This window comes from Mixophyes fleayi, chromosome 4 (genome assembly GCF_038048845.1).
Source record: "Mixophyes fleayi isolate aMixFle1 chromosome 4, aMixFle1.hap1, whole genome shotgun sequence".
NCBI lineage: Eukaryota > Metazoa > Chordata > Amphibia > Anura > Limnodynastidae > Mixophyes > Mixophyes fleayi.
Genome location: NC_134405.1, coordinates 165,370,962 through 165,392,471, shown reverse-complemented (window position 1 = coordinate 165,392,471; position 21,510 = coordinate 165,370,962). Strand labels below are relative to the sequence as shown.

Genomic DNA, 21,510 nt, shown 5'->3' with positions numbered 1-21,510 from the left:
CTGTCCTGGCGCTTGCTGGACGTTCTTGGGCTCCCTGAAGCCTTCTTCACAACTATTTAACATCTCTCCTTGAAGTTGTTGATGGTCCAATAAATTAGGCAGCACGGTGGCTAAGTGGTTAGCACTTCTGCCTCACAGCACTGGGGTCATGAGTTCAATTCCCGACCATGGCCTTATCTGTGTGGAGTTTGTATGTTCTCCCCGTGTTTGCGTGAGTTTCCTCCGGGTGCTCCGGATTCCTCCCACACTCCAGAAACATACTGGTAGGTTAATTGCCTGCTATCAAATGGACCCTGGTCTCTCTTTATGTCTGTCTGTGTGTGTGTGTTAGGAAATTTAGACTGTAAGCTCCAATGGGGCAGGTACTGATGTGAGTGAGTTCTCTGTACAGCGCTGCGGAATTAGTGGCGCTATATAAATAAATTGTAATGGTGGTGATGATGATGATGGTTGATTTAGGTGCAATCTTACTAGCTGCAATATCCTTGCCTGTGAATCCCTTTTTGTGCAAAGCAATGATGGACTGCACGTTTCCTTGCAGATAACCATGGTTAACAGAGGAAGAACAATGATTTCAAGCAACAGCCTCTTTTTAAAGCTTCCAGTCTTTTATTCTAACTCAATCAGCATGATAGCGATCTCAAGCCTTGTCCTCGTGAACACTCTCACCTGTGTTAGAGAATCACTGACCTGATGTCAGCTGGTCCTTTTGTGGCAGGGCTGAAATGCAGTGGAAATGTTTTTGGGATAAGGTTCATTGTCATGGCAAAGAGGGACTTTGAAATTAATTGCAATTCATCTGATCACTCTTCATGACATTCTGGCGTACATGCAAATTGCCATCATAAACAAACTGAGGCAGCAGACTTTTTGAAAAATAATATTTGTGTCATTCTCAAAACTTTTGGCCATGACTGTACAGGCGCAAAATTAAACATTACACAAGCCATGGACTGGGATGGTTCCCCATGTAACACCAGGCTGTTACCTCCGGGAGCAGACCTGAGGGAATATGTATCAAGCAGAGAGTTTCTGGTGGGTTTAAAATGTGGAAAGGTTGCTTACAGCAACCAATCAGATTCTACCCATCATTTTGTAGCATGTACTAAATAACTAGAATCTGATTGGTTGCTATAGGCAACATCTCCACTTTCCAAACCCAGCAAAAACTCTCAGCTCGATAAGTTTACCCCCAGGTCTGCTTCCGGAGATAGTCTGGTAGTTACACCGGTAGCCAGCCCAGTCCTTGGCTTTCACTAAGGATAGTGCCGCACTCGAACTACAGACCAAGCACTACAGAAAATAAACTACCTGATCTATCTATACTAGAGATAGGAAAAGACAGAGGAGAAGCTGCCTTATACACTTCTGGGGGAATTTTTATTCACCTGTCTACCTAAACTGAAAAGTGAACATAACGATTGTAATGGCTGCCAAGGAGGATGGAAGAGAAATAGATAAGATGTAGTAGGACAGATAAGCAAAATGACTATTAGATGCATATTTACCTTGCTATTTAAAATAAAAGGAAAACATTTGTGGGATTGCGGCTTTAAAATCACTGTAGAATACTATTATGTATTTCGCATTTACAAGTTGCAATACAAAAGGGGCATATTCAATTGTCGAATATCCCCGCGGCATTAAAACTATTACCGTTATTACGGTAGTAGTAAGCTGGATTTCAGCTCGCGGCTCAGGGAACTGCGAGCTGAAATCCAGCGATAAAAACTACCGTAATAACCGTTTTACGTGCGGTAATAGTGTGCGGAGCGCGAGACTTTTGGCGTTTCCGCCAACAATTGAATATGCCCCAAAGAAAGAAAAAACAAACCTACTTTAAATATCTGCTTATTTGTTATTGAAACAATGAGGTTGGAGATAATTTAAAGCTGCATTACAAAACAAAACAAATGGTTAACATGAATTAGAGAGTGTTGTTGTATATCTCAGTCTTCCCTTTGTAAACTCACTCAGTCTCGGAGCATATTTGTATTTCAGCACTCAAACTCCTGACAGTATGCCAAGAAGAGTCTCTGTGCTCACTACATCATGTGTCACGTGGCAGTCATGGTAATTGCCTGACACTTGGCAAACTGTAAATCATTACTAGCAGTATGAAGGAAAAAGTTAAAGGGAGACAAAAAACCCCAAAGGATAAAGAAAGGACACCTCCATGTGCTTTCTTCCGTAAACAAAGTGATATTTAAATACAAATAAAAAAAAGCCACACAGCGCAAAGAAAAGACACTTAATTTTTTCATGTTATTGCTGTCAAAAGTTGTCACATGTAAATAAACTGCTGGATGAGCGAATTCTAGCAAATGCCATTTCTATAGCAGCCCATGGAGTCAGTGCATGAGATATTGTAAGTGGCCTTTGCTGACAATTTTACCTACAAAAAGGTACCCTAAAGGGTAAAATTACCATGGGTAATTTGGTTTCCTATTTTCCATACCTCCTGGTCTTGGCTTTAATATTAGATCTATCATTTCATTCCAGTTGCTCTGAAGAATAGCTCTATAATGAAAATGATAGAATCAGTCTTGTCATTTCGGAAACAAAAAAGTCCTTAACAAATGGTACAACTTACCTTCCTACCTGGTAAGTAGGAACAGCTGTAGTTCCAAATCTCTGCATGCCATAATAATTTATAAATCCAATATCCCTGAGAGAGGTCATGGCTTGCTCGACTTGTTCAGCTGTCCCACTGATATTTCTACCAAGATAAGAAAACACACACAAATCATTTTGAAACCCTTTATTACAAAAACAACAACGTTAAATTACTATATTAGTTTTGCTGTCATACTGTGACTATGATGAGGGTTCATTGTCAAATTCATAGTGTGTAAGTTCTGTTTACGGTTTTAATGATCCCTCTAGTGAACATTGTGAAGGAGGCTTAAAGAAGTGAACACAGAAAAGAACTCAATAAAAACACTTCTGCATAAGTGCAATCAATAACCAGCTGATGACTGCATGGATTCCCCTTTGTGATGGGGACAAATTAAACATTTCTTAAATAGAGCTTCCTTTTTGGTAGAATAATGCACTAAAAATATATTTGATGGGCATTGCATATGATAACATTTTACTTTCAATACTTCTTCTAGTTCTTTTTTGAACACATTTAAAAATATCAATATTTAATTGATATTTTTTTCCCTGTGCAGAGCCCCCTCTCCAAATGTGTCTACATCATACAAAATTTGAGTGTTGTAAGGCTCAGCAACCAAGAACTAAATTTTTACCCTTGTGCTTTGCCGTCACTGCCATTACAATGTATCTTTGCACAAAGCCTTAAGATGTAAATAAGTATGTAGAGATGTACAGTCAAGTCCATAAATATTGGGACATCGACACAATTCTCATATTTTGGGCTCTATACACCACCACAATGAATTTGAAAAGAAACAAACAAAATGTGCTTTAACTGCAGACTTCCAGCTTTAATTTGAGGGAATTTACATCCAAATCAGGTGAACAGTGTAGGAATTACAACGGTTTCTATATGTGCCTCACACTATTTAAGGGACCAAAAGTAATGGGACAATCGACTCAAAACCTATTTCATGGACATGTGTGGGCTATTCCCTCGCTATTTCATCATAAATTAAGCAGGTAAAAGGTCTGTAGTTGTATCTAGGTGTGACATTTGCATTTGGAATCTGTTGCTGTCGACTCTCAATATGAGATCCAAAGAGCTGTCACTATCGGTGAAGCAAGCCATCATTAGGCTGAAAAATCAAAACAAACCCATCAGAGATAGCAAAAACATTAGGTGTGGCCAAATCAACTGTTTGGAACATTCTTAAAAAGAAAGAATGCACCAGAGAGCTCAGCAACACCAAAAGACCCGGAAGACCACAGAAAACAGCTGTAGTGGATGACAGAAGAATTTTTTCCCTGGTGAAGGAAAACCTTCACAACAGTTGGCCAAATCAAGAACACTCTCCAGGAGGTAGGTGTATATGTTTTAAAGTCAACAATCAAGAGAAGACTTCACAAGAGTGAATATAGAGGGTTCACCACAAGATGTAAACCATAATATCTGGAAGTGGATACCCAGGCTATGTATTCAATAATTTGTTACAATGTTGGGATTTGTTCATTTTTTGATGCTATTGATATGTATCGATTTGTACTGCCTCCCTCTCTCCTCCCCTGCTTCCCCTACCCTCCCCCTCACCCCCTTTGTTCTTTAAAAAGTGTATTTTTTCTTTTTTCTGTGTGTACCCTGTAATTAAAAGCTTTAATAAAAACCATTATTGGGGGAAAAAAAAAAACAAAACAAAAAAAAAACCCATTACAGTTCTGGAACAACATCCTATGGACAGATGAGACAAAGATCAACTTGTACCAGAGTGATGTGAAGAGAAGAGTATGGAGAAGGAAAGGAACTGCTCATGATCCAAAACATACCACCTCATCAGTGAAGCATGGTGGTGGTAGTGTCATGGCGTGGGCATGTATGGCTGCCAATGGAACTGGTTCCCTTGTATTTATTGATGATGTGACTGCAGGATGAATTCTGTGTTTCGGGCAATATTATCTGCTCATATTCAGTCAAATGCTTCAGAACTCATTGGACGGCGCTTCACAGTGTACATGAACAATGACCCAAAGCATACTGCAAAAGCAACCAAAGAATTTTTTAATGCCAACAAGTGGAATGTTATGCAATTACCAAGTCAACCACCTGACCTGAATCCGAATGAGCATGCATTTCACTTGATGAAGACAAAACTGAAGGGAAAATGCCCCAAGAACAAGCAGGAACTGAAGACATTTGCAGTAGAGGCCTGGCAGATCATCACCAGGGATGAAACCCAGCGGTTGGTGATGTCTATGCGTTCCAGACTTCAGGCTGTAATTGACTGCAAAGGATTGTCAACAAAGTATTAAAAAGTGAAAGTTTGATGTAGGATTATTTAGTTTATTCCATTACTTTTTGTCCCTTAAAAAGTGAGAGGCACATACAGAAACCGTTGTAATTCCTACACTGTTCACCTGATTTGGATGCTCCCTCAAATTAAAGCTGGAAGTCTGCAGTTAAAGCACATCTTGTTTGTTTCTTTTCAAATTCATTGTGGTGGTGTATAGAGCCCAAAATATGAGAATTGTGTCAATGTCCCAATATTTATGGACTTGACTGTAGCTAGTGGTTGGGAGGACAAAATGTCATGGAGCATACTATGGGAGGAGGAGCTGGGTAATTGTGGGGTGACTCATTCTTTATGATATTCATACATTTTAGAGTACGTGTGCAACACTGAAGCACTATGACTGCAATGGTGTTCGTGAGATGTTGAAGGGGTCATGAACGAAAACAACTTGTTCTAATCATGTTTTTTTTCCCTGTTTTTTAAACTCTTCTGTAATGCATTTAAAAAGTACAAACTTTATCATAAAAATGTTAATATGTAAAAGTTTATTTACGTATAGATGTCCCCTGCCTACTGACCATATTATCTCTAGTGTTAACTCTTTAATAGCAGTACATGAAGGTTGCTATTAGATTCAGGCTACATGGTTTTTCACATTAAGCACGGTCACGGATAGCTAGGACAATTAAAGGCCATGTGTGTGGCCCATTTCCACCCTATTTATATATGCAGATGGCAACTAACTTTAGATAACAGGAAATCATAAAGCAGTTGATGATTAACCCATGCATACGTTGTGTGTCAACAGCAAATTAGAAATGCTCAGTTCAGTTCTTAAAGGAGCATTTCATCCAAAGCTAAATCGTAGTCGAACATTGAGTTCACCAAGATAAGAGAAGTTTTACTTTGGTCTAGTTACCCTATACGACATCATCCCCAAATGCTACAACAGGACATTGTAATAATTTATACTGTTTATTACTGCTTGCGTCATGCAAGCATTTAGAGGATTCCCTTCCCAACAGAAATGTTTCACTCAAGTAAAATTCTTGGGGGAATTTCCTAACCGTTATTAGTCCCCAATTGCTATAGTCCACCTACTATACCCCAATGTATCGCAGTGTCCCCCAATGGTAGGAAAGAGAAAAAGGCCTACCCTAGTTGCAACCTTGTGGAGAAGGGGCAGACTGATTCAAAGCCAGAGCAAATGCTAGCACATACAGAGTCCACTGACCTGGCAGCCACAGCATCCAATATCATCCATGTTACCATGTGTTACATACAAATTCCTAAATTATGTTATAATGCAACAATGTATAAACATACAGAATGGTCCAACCATGGTATTCATATTTCACATGATAATGTATAGTTGAGATATCGAGCATGGCCAGAAAACACATTGCTTAATTATCAGTCTGAACAGACAACAGTGACATAATTACATGTGATCAAACAGAATATGATACAAGAGATTGTTCAATCATTGTGGATTATTAATCTAGATAGATCACATGATTCCATTGCAAATAAAATCACTGTATATGAGCAACTTAGTACTAGTGTTTCCAATTGGAAAATGTTAATATGCAGTAATGAGTACATATTCCTTGGCTTGCTAAAAATTCCAAATGACACCTCTATTTGGCCAACTCACAAAATTCAACATTTTGCCTGCTTCTTCTGAAGCTATTGCCATTTGTGCCAAATTTACAAAATTGTTCTTTAATTCACTTTACCTGCTATGATATACACTGATTTTGCAGTATAGCATTTGTAATAGAGCACTTTGAAAGCGCTAGGAACATGTAATATCCTAGTTGCTTAAATTGGCTATCCTGATTTCAGAAATATTAAAAAAAGTTATCTATATATTAAAAAAACAATGAATAGTCATTTGATTTCATGGAAGGTCAAACCTTAAAATGACTGTGAAATGATTTCCATAAAGTTCCCCCAATTTCAATGGATTCGTCTGGTATGTAAAATTTCCCAATTTGAAGTTCATCAAGCACTTGTTCAAATGTGCCAGTCTCTGTGCTGTAATTCTATACAAGAATAATTATATAATTAGTATTTTATGCATTAACTGTTGCAAAACTTAATACAGAACACTAAAAGCAGGGTTACACAGTTAAAAAAAAGGACAGACTGACCAAAAAGCAACGGAACACATTGAGCGGTCGTAAAACTAGATGAACAAAAGGTTCACAAATAACATTCGTATTTGATAAATATAAAATGCAAAGTATTTGAAAACATGGAACAGGTATAGCAGAAATAGAGCTAGAGAATACTAACTTGAGAACTGCAATTGCTTGAACAGTGATAGCCCTTTTATCTTTGGTCCCCATGTAGGAAAATATATTGGGCTTAACCCTGTTAAAAAATAAATAAGTTAGAATTTCATCATATAAACAGCACTGGATATCCTGTCTTATACTACCTGGCTATGCATTAAACAATTACAATATTTTAGTATTTTAAGCCATTTGTGTAATAAATAAATAAAAATAATAACTGGTAGCTCTTTATGAAATGTATGTGAAATATAGTTGAAACAAAAGTGATTAGTTACTTAAACCTCCATTACCATCTGGAGCTAATTAGCTTCCGCTGTGCCTAGATGCCCCCGTGGGTTGCTCCATGCATCCGCTTTTCCTGGGGCTCAGTTGCTCGTTCAATAGCCATGGTAGAAAAAAAAACGTTCTGTGGTGGGGTGTGAGTGAGTGGACCAATAAGAAGCCGTCCTCACAGACACTGCAGCTTATGATTGGTTCTCCAGGTCACACCCCTCTTCTGTAGGCATCTTAAAGTGGCGAATGAAAATTCTCACCACTTTAGGTGATAATGCAGCATTAAAAGATATGAATAGACAAAGTTTGCACAATACAAAACTTGTGAAAGCTATACTCCACTACATTTTATATATGCATTTAGTTATGTACCAAATACGAACATAAGATGCAGCATCAACTACAAACAGTAGAAGGAAAATAGCCCTCATTACAAAGGACTATCTTATGTATTGATTTTTATATAAAGATCTGTAAATTTGGAAGATTAACATTAAAGATCTATCAATATGCAGAGGGGAGTGAGTTTTGCAGAATAGGGAAATTCCACAAAAACAATGAGGTTAGAGGTGCAGATAGGACAAAGATCCAGTATAACATCACAAAACCAAAAACAAAGCAGCTGAGATATTCTACCCTGCATCTTCAAATATAGATGTTGGCAAATACTAATTAGAGGAACACTGTATTGCAAATTTTACAAAATGAGACACTTGTAAACTGCCACTTATAAAATGCTGTAATGTACCCACAAAAAAATTCAAAAGAGCAACTTCTGGTAAGGTTCTGTAAAATGCTATGGTGTGAAGGTGCTTTTCGAATATTTTTCTGAACGTTTCTATGTGCTGGTAAAAAACCTAGGGTGTTCAGTGAGAAAACTCTTTCAACAGTTTCCCCAATCTCGATAGCATGCAGCGAAAAAGGCACCTGCAGTTCCTGACATTTTTTAATTAAGGCTGCAGGCTTTTTTTCATAGGGCTCAATTTCCGAAATAGTCGATTTGCCACAGCAGATTGATTAAATACATATTTTAATGTATTTTGTCTGTTAGTGCAGCCCCTACTTCTCTGCTAGGGACCAATGTTCTGAATCTTTGATCGTCTTATAGTTAACCAAGGATTAATGTGATAGCCTGCATACTACATATCCGTCTAATTGGAAACCACAATCTCTGATTGTGGCTTCAGACGGAAAATGCCGCCCACACCCTTCCTACTGAGCAGTGTCATACAGTGCCGGTGTTCTTCCAGAGCTACACGATGAAACCACAGATTGTCTGTAAAAACTGTTGGATGGAGCAGACCATGGGGTTTCAGGCAAGGTAAGGTGCAGGTTATCAACATTTAAGATTAGGTTTTAATGCAGATTTAAAATTTAGCTTGAACAAAAAGGTGAAAAGTACAGACCTTAAAAACTTGGAAAGCACATTAATTGCATCCATTGTGTCTTTGTTTTCTTTGTACAGCACAAAATGGCAAAAGCTCCCTCTGGATTTTGGCCAAGAATGCTTACGTGGATCTTAAAAAAGGGAAAAAATATTGAAAGAAAAAATAAATGACCAATTACAACAAGTTGTAGTTTTGTAGTAATGTAGTTTAAGCCTTAGTCACTGGGCATCCATTGTAGTAAAGATCATTATCACAAAATAATAACAGATTAAGTGAGTTTGATGGACAAAACAATATATAAAATTTATACAATCCGATAAAGATTGTGTATGACTTGTGTATTACCAATTAAAAGTGTGTAGTTGGCATTTCCTCTCTTTTTTAAGCTTTATGAAATGCCAGCTTTGCTTACCTGAAGGTGTTCTGACCTCTGTCCATTTGTATAGCATAAAGAGCACAAAAAAGTAAGGTTTAAATTCTACATTGTTCTTTTTTAATATGTTTGGGGTGGACATGCAAAGATAACTATGGCTGCATGGTCATTCCAATTTTTAGGCTACAATGGCAATCAGCAAATGTGTGGCAAGTCGCAATGGTCTTAGAAGCAAGAACAGGCTGTGATAGAATGAACCCTTTTCACAAGTATAAGAAAACATTATTCTGAAGACATGACAAGGCTCTAACATTATATTCCACCTCACCAGCACAAAATGACCTGAAATGATTTGTACAAATAAAACAATTCTGCAAATGCAGAGAAACTGTTCGCTTACCGACATGGGGGACAAACGATCACAAGAGTGTGTGAAACTAGTGTGTACTATATGCACAGCCCAACAGCTGTATTTTTCTTGGGGATGTGTTTACATTATTTATCACAGGAGATTGAACCACATGTCAGTATTCTAGTGCAACATTTTAAACAATTCTTAGTTGAAGGTAAAACTAACCATTTACTTTGTATGGTGTTTTTCATATTAAGTTGTGTTTGCCTTAAATAACAGTTACATGAATCACTTCCAAAATGAGTGATGTTAGAAGTGGAATGGGATGGAGTGTGTAAAATGTGCTTCTTGTCCAAGGCAAAATATAACTAGCAAATGTCAATACAATTTTTTTTTCTAATCCAGGGCCATGCAAATTATGAAAAACTTGATATTCCTATAAAATGCCTGGGTTGTCAAAAAAGTGCAATGTCTCCTTCATACAAAAAGATAAAAAAACTATATATCTATAAACTTTGGCAAAAAACACAAAGACCCCCCCCCTCCCCAAAAAACAACAACAAACAAACAAACCAACCAGTATATGTATTTTTTAAAACTGAAAAAATTCAATATTATAACCTATATGCACAAAGTAGACAAACTAGACAAGGTACGTCACTAAACACTATATTTCCCCATAACTACTTTAGGTCATTAATAGAACCAATTACAGAATTTGGAATTTATTTCCCTGGGTAAACTGAGCTGCACTAATACTATAATGAATTATAACCTACAAAAAGGTGCTATCTGTACATAAACCCAAGAAGAATAGAAGACATGCATGTTACAATGCAGTACCTCTTTACATGTCAAGGGATGATGGACTTTCTATTTGTCAATGAAAAACACCAAGGGGGAATTTATAGAAATGCACCACTACTTATTTGCATGCAAAACATGTCATGCTGTAAGCATGCAGAGAGGTCATATCATACATTCCTAAGGCCTTGCTGATTGCAAGTTCAGGTACAAAGCAATGGCAGGGCAATTTAACAGCTGTGCTACTGAACAAGCTCATAACATGTGTTAAAATGTCAAGAAAAAAAGAAAACCAAAAACAAATCCAAAATACACAAACTTATAATATTTGGTATAACGTCTGTTTACCAAATACATAAGGATGCATATAAAATCTAAGTAAAATACAAAAAGGATCAAAATAAAGTTAGTTAGCAAAGAGATTTGTATGCATCAGATTTATAAACAGATCCCATTTTTATATTTATTCAGCAATCCATTGTAACAGACTCAGGCACTAAGCTAATGGGCTATATTTAACTATATAGAGACCCCTCCCCTCTTCCCCTTGAAACACCATTAATTTTCCAGAACTCTCCCAAAAAAAAAAAAAAAAAAAGGTTTTTGTAATTACGCTAAATCATTTTCTCTTAATTCAAAGGAAACACTGGAACATTAGGGTATAGAATGCGGTGAAAGAAGTGTGGGCACCAAGTTTACAGGCAAAATTCAAGCTCCTCTCCCTCTACACCCACTGGCTGTCCAAGACCTCAGAATTAATCCAACAAAGACCCAAGGGACAGAACAAGGCAGAGGGGGGTAGAATGTTGTTTTTAAAAAAGAAAAAGAATCATTACAAGGATAACAGTAAAAAACAAAAAAGGACAAGACCAGAAACAAGAACAAGACAGTTTAAAAAGGGAATACAAAGGCCCTGGAACCGGCACTGAAGCATGACAGCTTCACATCCTCAAAGGCTGGTATCCATTGTCACCGATGACCAGTCCAAGATGGCAAAAGGAGCGACACTTGTTGAGGTTGTCGCATCTCAGCCACAAGCGGATTGATAGACGCATCACTGGAGACAATCTGAAGGTCTGTCTGTTTAAGAGATGGCGAGACCTGTTACATTATTTGAATTCAGTTCAATTTAGAACATTCTCGAATGGAACTGTGCAAAATCACACTGTCTCAAAGGTGGAGACCATTTTTCCTATGACCTTTATGCACAGACGAAGGGATGCCTGTCTGCAAGCCAATGGACTTCACTAGCCTTTGGAGAAACAGCAGTTTGCCCTCTGGCAAAAACAATTTCTGCTAACTGGTGTCGAACAGATGCCCAACATCATCATCCACAGGTAAGGAGTTTGGTTTATCAGTTGCATGCAATCTAACCTAATGCAAGCATCTAAAATCTGGGCTGTATCCCCAATATATTAAGCAAAGCAGAGGAATTCAACTTGATTACCAAGGTAAGGAGAGACTAACGCCCCTCTGGATCTGAAAATCTGAAAAGGGCCACCATCACTGCCATAATCTTTGTGAGCAACCTTGGTGCCGTTTCCGAAACAAATAGTGATGGGACTGAACTGCGAATCTGAGAAGGTACTGGTGTTCTTCATAGATTGGAACCATTGAGTAGGTGTCCTTGATGTCCGTGGACACCATGAACCCATGCCGTTGATGGCCGACCTCAAGAACTAGTAGCATTAACAGGGAGAATGAGTTCTTTGGGGATGAAATTCTAGCCCCAATGAGCCCCATATAAATGTTGGCTTTCCCTAAATATTCTGAGGCCTCATGGCTATATTGCTTCACCTGAGTTAGCAAATACAATTTTAGTGCATCAGATTCCAGACCCTCCAACAATTGCTCTCAACACTGCCTTACTGAACAAAGCAGAAACTAAGCTGGATCTAAGGGATTCCCCATTAGATCCAGGTTTTAGTGATGGCCTTAATTTTCCTATCCATGCTATTTCATAAGATAGTAGTGTTTAAAATTAGAACAGTGGTGGTTTACTTAGGCGAGCTATGGTAGCAACTAGAGATGTTCACTGACCCCCGTGTTTTGGAAAAACCGCCCTTGTGTGTTTTGGTTTTGGATCTGTATTTTTTTTTTTTTTTGAAAAATTGCTAAAATATGCTAAAGTCACATAATTTTGCTTTTTTTGTTCCTACATTATTAACCTCAAACTAACTTCAAGTCATTTGCAGTCAATTTTGAGCACTTCACAGGTCCCAATATTATTTTCATACATTTTTGGACAAAGACTGCAGCGACACAAACACACAGCAGTTCATAGCACATCAGGAAACATTGCCACACAACTTATGTAGACACAGGAATGGATATTACAACTGGAGTGGCATTAGATCTGCTTCAGACAGACCGACACGGAACATGTGGGCAGTATGAAATCTGTCATGTTGGAATATGGTGCACTGAACAGAGATTTAAAAGCAAAATACAGACGCAGTTAAGGAGACTGTACTTAAGTTAAAACGTGACCCACCGGATGAGGTCCCGGATTTAAGAGAGCTTGTACACGAGAGATACACTGCGCTTCAGAAGAATACTACAGAGGAGGCCCTGAGGCAGAACGATAAATATGTCCAGTTTAAAGAACAGCTAAGAGACCCGAGAAAACAAATGGGTGTGTCACCGGCCCCTTCAGACTAAGCTTTGGAAGATGAAGACGAAGAGATCGCCTTCACTCTAAGCACACTACCGGTACAGTGAAACGGAGAATGGCTCATGAAATCAGTTATAGTTCATTTGATCGCGCCACCTGTTTCTTGGATAACTGTGGTTACTCTACAGCTAATACATGGCGACGAGCACTGCCCCCACCCTGGATGTGTGCATTTATCAGACCAAGACCAATCCAAGGTGCCCCAACAGGTTGGAGATGGTGAACCCAGTGAAAAACAATGTATGTGGTCACACGTACGAGAGACAAGCAATCAAAAGGATGATTAAAAACAAACGTTAGAAAGGTATATCCGCCAGGTGTCCAAAAATTGGCTGTGATCACTCTGACATAAGTATATCGGATCTTGTTCCAGACAATGCACTAAAAAGAGCCATTGAGCTTCGAATCAGCCCCAATTCCCAAAAAATGATAATATAGCCAGGTACCTTTGACGTAAAGTGCAGATTACAAACACTGTGCAATACTGATGAAAAAGCAGCAAAAAGTGGAAGGTAATACATATACACGTCTATTAAGACATCCATGCTTACATTACTTCTACAAGCAAGGTTGTTCTTTGTTAATAAAAAAACAAAAAACTGTCTTTATACCGTTCAAAAAAATTAAAAATAATCCTCCACCATTCTTTGGATGTTGATAGTAGGATCAGGTGGAGTTACGGCAGAGGTGTCACATTTTTTGGTCAATTCTTTTAGACCAGACATCAAAATGTTGTGACGAGTCATCTGCATCACCCCTGGGTCTCTTGTGAAAGCAAAGTTTTTTCCTAGCAGCAGTTGAGTGAGAAACTGAAGGAAGAGGCGTCGTCCTGTTGCGTAACACTTGAGCTGTCATCTTGCTGACCAGGAGCTTCTTGCATCGCTTCAGATCTGGGTGAGTTGGAAACAAAGAAGACATAGCTCTTAAACCTAGGATCAAGCACAGTCGCCAAAAAGTAGTGATCTGATTTCAAGATTTTGATAACTCTTGGATCCTGGCGAAGCAAATAAAATACTTGATTTACAAGTCCGACAGACGTAATTGTTTTGTTTCATCTCCTCCTTCAGTTTCTCAAGCTGCTTTTCCAAAAGTCTAATTAAGGGAATCGCTTGGCTCAAGCTAGAAGTGTCTGAACTCACGGTGACTACTTTGAATGGTTTCAGGACCTTGCACAACACGGAAAGTATTCTCCACTCCACTTGAGTAAAATACATCCCCCCTCCTTTCCCAATGTCGTGGCTTGTGGAGTAAGCGTGGATGGGTTTTCGCTGATCCTCCATCCTCAGAAGCATATACAGGGTGGAAATTCCACCTTGTCCCCACCTCTTGCTTCAATTGTTGGCAGGGCAAATAAAATTGCTCTTGTAGTTGTTGCCGAATGCTGGAAATGTCCAGATATTTTAAGGGCCACAGACAACATCTAAAGCACGTCCCTGTCATTTTTTAAAAAGCTCAGTACCACCAAGTTTACTGTGCAAGCAAAACAGAGAATTCTTATTATTTATTTATAAGGCGCCACAAGGTTTCCGCAGCGCCGAACACAGTACAAACTATGGACAGTACAGGGAATAAAAGTACAGAATAAACGAGTAATACAAAGACTTCAGAGGCTCCAGGCAAAGCAAATATATTGAAGTTGGAGCAGAAAAGAAGGGAGAGACAGGAGGGAGAAGGGACCTGCTCATAAGAGCTTACATCCTAAAGGGAGGGGAAACAGACGGCCGGTACAAAGGGAGTCAGAGGAGGGGAGCAGGCGCACACCTCTTCAGAGGAGGAGCCAGGAGATAAGAGCGAGGAAGGCTGGTAGGCGTTAAGGAAGAGATGAGTTTTGAGTGTCCGTTTGAAAGAGCACAAGTTAGGGGACAAACGGATGGAGTGTGGGAGGTCATTCCAGTGCAGGGGGGCAGCTCGGGAGAAGTCTTGAATTCTGGAGTGGGATGAGGTGATCAGAGTGGACGAGAGGCGACGTCATTGAACGCAGGGACCGGGCAGGAGTGTGGATGGAGAGGAGGTTGGAGATATAGGGGGCAGTAGAGAGGGAGAGGGCCTTGTAGGTGAGGGAAAGAAGTTTGAAAAGGATTTGGTAGGGGAAGGGGAGCTAGTGTAGGGCTAGGCAGAGAGGTGAGGCAGAGGAGGAGTGGTGAGAAAGGAAGATAAGCCTCGCAGCTGCATTGAGTATAGAACTAAGGGGGGCGAGGCGAGAGCGGGGGAGGCCGGTAAGGAGAAGGTTGCAGTAGTTCAGCCGGGAGAGAAGCGCATGGATAATGGTTTTGGTTGCTTCATGAGATAGGAAGGGCCGGATGCTGGCAATGTTGCGAAGTTGGAACCGACAGGATTGGGCAATGGATTGAATGTGGGGGGCAAAAGAGAGGGAGGAGTCGAGGGTGAGGCCCAGGCAGCGGAGTTGGGGAACAGAGGAAATGGTGGAGTTGATAACAGTGATGGAGAGATCCAGATGGGATGAGAATTTAGACAGAGGGAAAACAATGAGTTCGGTTTTAGCAATGTTAATTTTGAGAAAGCGTGAGGACATCCAAGAGGAGATGGCAGAGAGGCAGTCAGATACACGAGAGAGGAGAGGGGGGAAAGAGCAGAAGAGATGTAAAGTTGAATATCATCGGCATAGAGGTGATACTGAATGCCGAATGAGGTGATGAGAGCACCGAGGGAGGAAGTGTAAAGTGAGAAGAGTAGAGGGCAAGAACAGAGCCCTGGGGGACTCCTACTGGGTGGGCAAAGGGGGGGGGGGTGAACTGGAGATGGATACAGAGAAAGAGCGGTTGGCCTGGTATGAGGTGAACCATGTAAGGACATGTGATGGAACTCACCCAGCTGTAATGCTCTCACAATATTGGTGGCGTTATCAGAAATGACATATCCTGAGGAGAGTGCCTGCGGGTTAAGCCATGTTGCAATGACATCCTATAGTTTTTGTAACAGATTGTCAGCTGTATGCCTCTTAGTGAAGCCGGTGATACACAGAGTAGCTTGCCTTTGAAAAATGTGACGTTCTTGGATAGCTGCTGCTGAAGGCGAATCACCAACCCTGTGGGCTGTCAGTCAATCTTTAGCTTGCCCAGTTCCGCTTGTCCACATATCTGTGGTTAAGTGTACAGTGAGTAGAATGGTATTTTGTAGCCCAATAATTATATTTTTTTGAACCTTCTGGCAGAGGTGAGGAATAGCTTTTCTAGTAAAATGGTGTGGTGATGGAATTTTGTAACGGAGACACAAGACCTTAAGTAACTGTCTAAAACCAGCTGCATTAATAGTGGATATTGGACGCAGATCTAATACTAGCATAGTCGCCATGGAGTCTGTGATCCGCTTTTCGACTGGGTGACAGCTTCATACATGCTTCCTCTTGCAAAGGATTGTTTAACAGTCAATTGTTGGACACTACTAGTAGTTTTCTTCTTGGTCTGCTTCTGGGATGAATATTCCCTGCCAGCAGCAGCAGCGGGACCAACGCTCAAGAATTCTTCTGAGGAATCCAGGATAGTGGAGGAGTCATCTAGCCTTAGCAACTTGCAGGATGCAGGACCAACTCCGATCGCTACTGAGGATATTGATGAGGAAGGTGTTGTGGACGAAGATTGCAGGTGTCGGGATCTAGCTGAGAGAATGGACCTAGCTGATGCTGGACTGCTTGTTATTTTTTTAGCAAAAAAGTTTCTGATTTTCCCAATAGCTTGCCAAGAACTTGCTTCAAATGGCGTAACATGAATGAGGTTCCTAGATGGTTAAGGGCCCTACCTCTACTGACTGTGGATTTACAAACGCTACAAATGGCTAGACAACTGTTGTCAGGATTTGGATAGAAATAATTCCTCACATAAGAGGTTGATTTTTTGGTTTTATGCCCAGGCATGACAATGGCCTCCTTATCATGTGCAAGAACTGCTTCCACTGGTGCAGGACTTCCACAAACAACAACATCATCCTCATCAACATCCTCATTGACGCCGTCGTCAGCTACAATTATCCCCCTCATCCTGTTGCAATTCCAAAGTGGCATCCTCAATTTGTGTATCACTGTCTACACTTGGGCTGTTCATAATAAAAAACAATAAACAAAATCTCCTTTGGAGCTAAATATGATGGGTTCAAGAGAACCAATGCACGAGGTCTGCAGCCTCAAAAACCATCAAAATAGAAACACAAAAATTGCAATGGTATCAAGTCACAAATAAACAATTTAAGCACTGTGAATATTCAAAATATCATATATTAATATAAACACATAAAATCTCACCTATAAAATGGGATACCACTACTCAATGTCATCAAAAGTAGGATCTAAAAATTGTCTACAAGGGGCGTGGCCTGGACGAGCATGGAGTAGCAAGCAGTTACGAGCTCTCCATCCCAGATATCCTGTTGATCTCCGTTATAGTGGAATAAAGAAACTTTTGGACCCAAAACTGTGCATCCGAATAGTTGCTGTACATAGTGTACCTGTTTTGGTGGTGCTCTTGCCATTTTGCCCGGGACTGGGGGAGGGAGAGTTGGGCATCTGGGTGGAGGAATACTGCAGGCAGTCTGTGGCAGTTGATGACTGCTGGGACATAGCGCCTCTGTAATACCACATACTGGCCTAGGTGAACACAGCCTGTGATATCCATCTGATACAGGTACATTTATATCCTTGTACAAGTGAGGAGTAACTGAATTGGGCTCTGGACTTATTTGATTATCATTATCAGTGTTGTTGGAGGAGACATACCTTTCTCTGTGAAGATAACTGGCTGCATTGCACTGCTAGTAATACAATCTGAGCTGCACACCTATATGTAATTAAAGCTATACAGGTTACAGGGTTGCATATAAGCTTATAGGATAAATATCATCCCATCTTTCCTGTGAAATTATGGACAAACATAACCAGTCCACCGCAGCGGGAAAATTGGACCGCTTTGCTCGCTCCTCCACTACAGCCTCTGGTTCAGGAGATGCATCACATCCCGTTACCCCCCCTTTGTCGGCTCCACTGGCGGACCCTGAAGTTACATTACAGCAGGTCCTGCAGGCCATTGGGGCATCTGAAAAGCGTGTCACGGATAAAATAGGAGAGGTGCAGGTGGACCTCTCTCTTCTCCGTCAAAACGTGCAAAAAATCAGGGAGAGAGTGGGTGAAGTGGAGACACGTGTGTTTACATTGGAGGACACTTCTGCACCAGTTGCGGGCCGGTTGGAGAGTCTGGAGTCGCAAGCCTCTGTTTAAACAAAAGCTTACGGATATGGAGGGGCGTTTGCGTCGCAACAACATTCGGTTGGTTGGATTGCCCGAGAAGGCAGAAGGTGTCTCCCCAGAATCCTTCTTGGAGAAGTGGTTAATCCAACTGTTTGGTACAGATTCATTTACAGCCCAATTCGCAGTGGAGCGGGCCCACCGTATTCCAACTCAAGCACCCCCTCCTGGTGCCCCCCCCACGCACCTTCATAGCCAAATTGTTTCACTATCGTGACCGAGATACCATTCTACGCTTGGTTAGGCAGAAAGGATCAGTGGAATACAATGGTCAGCGAGTAGCAATGTATCCTGATTTCGCTCTGGATGTACAAAAGAACAGGGCTCAATTCATTCCGGTGAAGAAAAGATTGAGAGATTTAGAGATCCCATATGCCATGATTTCCCCTGCCCGGTTGAGAGTGGTTTCGGAGGGCCGTACATCCTTTTTTGATACTCCCCGAGAGGCTGCAATTTGGTTGGACCGCCTAGCTGCTGGACGCTGATGCTGGATGAGTACTTTTTTATGTCTCTCCTGATAGTCCTTTGGACATTGCTGATTTGTCATTGATATTATGCATGGTATTCATGTGTAACATACTTATGTATAAGCATTTACGATGTATGATCCTGAATGAATATAGCACATTTATTATTATTATTATGCTTTAATGTAATCTTGTAAATTCCGTCATTTAATTCCGATATGTATGCGATAGTTTTTCTTTTCTTTTTGTTTAGTATGTTTATATCTTAAAAAATAATCAATAAAAATACTGGATTTAAAAAAAAAAAAAAATTGTCTACAATATATAATAAAAGGAGACCTCAAAATCATATAGGTGCACCTATATGGATAATGCATATATCTGTCTCTGAAATGTCTTGAATGATCCTTACAACAGAGTATAGATGTTGTAGCACTGAAACGTCAGTCTCATTCAATTATGAGCCAATAGTATTTGTGGAGTTTGATATCCAATTGGCAGAACAAATTCATACAGCCGAATGGAAGAGATTTTAGCAATTCACAGAATAGAACGTAGAAAAAATAGTCTCTTAACAGATGAGCGTTTTGAACATACAAAAGCGGGGACAAAAATCTGTAGGTATAATATAGAAAACAAGCTCTTACCAGATGTCTGGCATGTTAGTATAAAATTCAGCTCAAGTTTTCACAACAGCGTCCCGGATAGTCAGAGATAGTAGATAGGGTTTACCCAAAAAGACTTCTACCTTGATGTTAACTTCGTGACTTCCGTATATATGCGGCGTCTCACTCGCTTGAACCCTTCAGTTCAGTTCTTTGGTAGAATTCCAAGATACCGATGGAATATGTGCGCTCAGCGTCTGAAGTTAGGTCCCCTGTCAGTTTCTGTGTGCCATTAATTTGATCTCATATGAGCCTTGGATATAACATGTAGATATTCTACCCCCGTGTCAGTGCAGATTCAGAAATTAATGAAATAAGAGCGAGTAGCGATCAAAATAAGGATTTAGCAAGCCATCTCTGGGCTGTTCATGCACACATCTGCAGAAATGCTGAAAAGGGTCTTCTTTATTGGTACAATATCAGAAAGGTCAGGCTTACACATAGCACTCGAGGATAGACTCTCCTCAGGGATTTGTGTCATTTCTGAATCTGAACATACCTTTACTCTAATGCCTTACTGTTTTCTTCCAGCTTGGCTTTTACACGTAACTGACCTTACAAGAAGATGCCTCGTGAGCACTCAGAGAAAGGAGAAGGACTCACTCTTTCCTTGCCACTGGGTGTGTCGAATGGCATGTTGGCAATTATATTTTTTCTGCAGATAACTTTGCCTGGATTACAGTTTTTTTTTTTAACAAGGTAAAAGGTGTTTTTTTAAATTTTTGTTTCCCCTCAAAAACACTATGCACTTTAACATAGGCTTTAGCAGATGACGTAGAGGGATTAGGATCATCATGACTGGTGCCAGCGGCTGCTTAGTGCTCCTGGTCTTCTGTGTACTGCTGTGAATCCATTTTGACAACGGTACAATGTGACTGCAGATTTAAAACAAGACTGCCAGCTGTATTATTTCCATTTCAGCAATGACAATTAGCAATGGAGCGATCCTGTTTTTGTGTGAGCTATAACTCAGTAGACTGACACTGGAGAATTTAAACACTGCTAGCCCTCCTCTTTCTTTTCTAGCTATGATGCTGCCCAACTGCACTAAAGACTGCCAAAAACCGTGCTACCCCTTCTGTGTCTCCCTGTGAAATGGCACTGGATCGCCGTGGAGGGCGGTACTTATAGAATCCAAAACTCGCAAGATCCAACGACGAAATGACAATGTTTTGCCTCGTTTTCAATTCCGAGGATGCGCGAAAGTACGAGCCGGCTCATCTCAGTACTCGGATCTGCTAAGTACTCGGTTCTCGGGGAACCAAGCCTGAGCATCTCGAATAGCAACCATTTTCCTTTCTCTCAAGAGCTCGCTAAAGGTGAAAAAGGAAATGCAATCTGCAGGTCTAGCCCATGCGTCGCTAAGAGGGTCCTCCAACTGAGCAGATGATTAAAAAGAAACCTTTGGATCATTTTTCCTCTTGAACAGTAAACTGACCAGCACCCCAATAAACTTCACCACTACTTTCGTACAGCACAGCTTATACAGGGAGGTGAATGAGCTGCTGCTTCTGGCTGCTACCAAGATAGCTGCTTGCCCAACTTGGAAGTTACACCTGGGCAGAGATGCTAAATGATCATCTCTCCCCAGGCCCCTTAACCTTTCTGCGCCTAGTATGGTGCTTCTATGATCGTCAGCCCACACATCACTGGGGGGCGGGGTGGGGGTTTGAGCGAGGAACCACTTACCTTATTGCCGTGCCTCCGGTGTGCACGGCAATGCCAGTCTCAGCTCAATGGTACGGGGAGCCCATCTATTACCGGCATCAGGATCGAGATTAGCAACTCCACAGACCGCTCCAGGGAGTCCTAGTTGTGGCTGAGCATTGCCGGTTCAAAGTAAGGAAAAGTTATCCCCTAAAATAAAACATAACAAATGCAGAGGATGCTAAAGGCAGCCATAGAAAATGCACCCAGCTCCTGTTGGCACTTGGAAAAACAAAAACAAAAAGGTCTCCGGTATCCAATGAGATATGGATGGAGAGGAGCTTGAGTTTTTGCCATTAAAGTGCACAAGCTCCTGTCAAGTTGGAACGCCTGGTGTTCAGGAGTCCCCAAAAGAGAAATATTT

The 21,510-nt window shown here is 40.6% G+C and overlaps 1 protein-coding gene across 1 annotated transcript in view; it reads right to left on the bottom strand.

The window, feature by feature from the left end:
* Positions 1-21,510, bottom strand: part of PUS7 (pseudouridine synthase 7) — a 52,064-nt gene that overhangs the window by 17,519 nt on the left and 13,035 nt on the right. The window contains exons 6-10 of the mRNA XM_075208782.1: positions 8,872-8,983; positions 7,191-7,268; positions 6,809-6,937; positions 2,594-2,719; positions 2,459-2,520 (exon numbers count right to left, since the gene is read on the bottom strand). Coding sequence (XP_075064883.1) covers positions 2,459-2,520; positions 2,594-2,719; positions 6,809-6,937; positions 7,191-7,268; positions 8,872-8,983 — 507 coding nt within the window. The remainder of the gene's footprint in view (positions 1-2,458; positions 2,521-2,593; positions 2,720-6,808; positions 6,938-7,190; positions 7,269-8,871; positions 8,984-21,510) is intronic.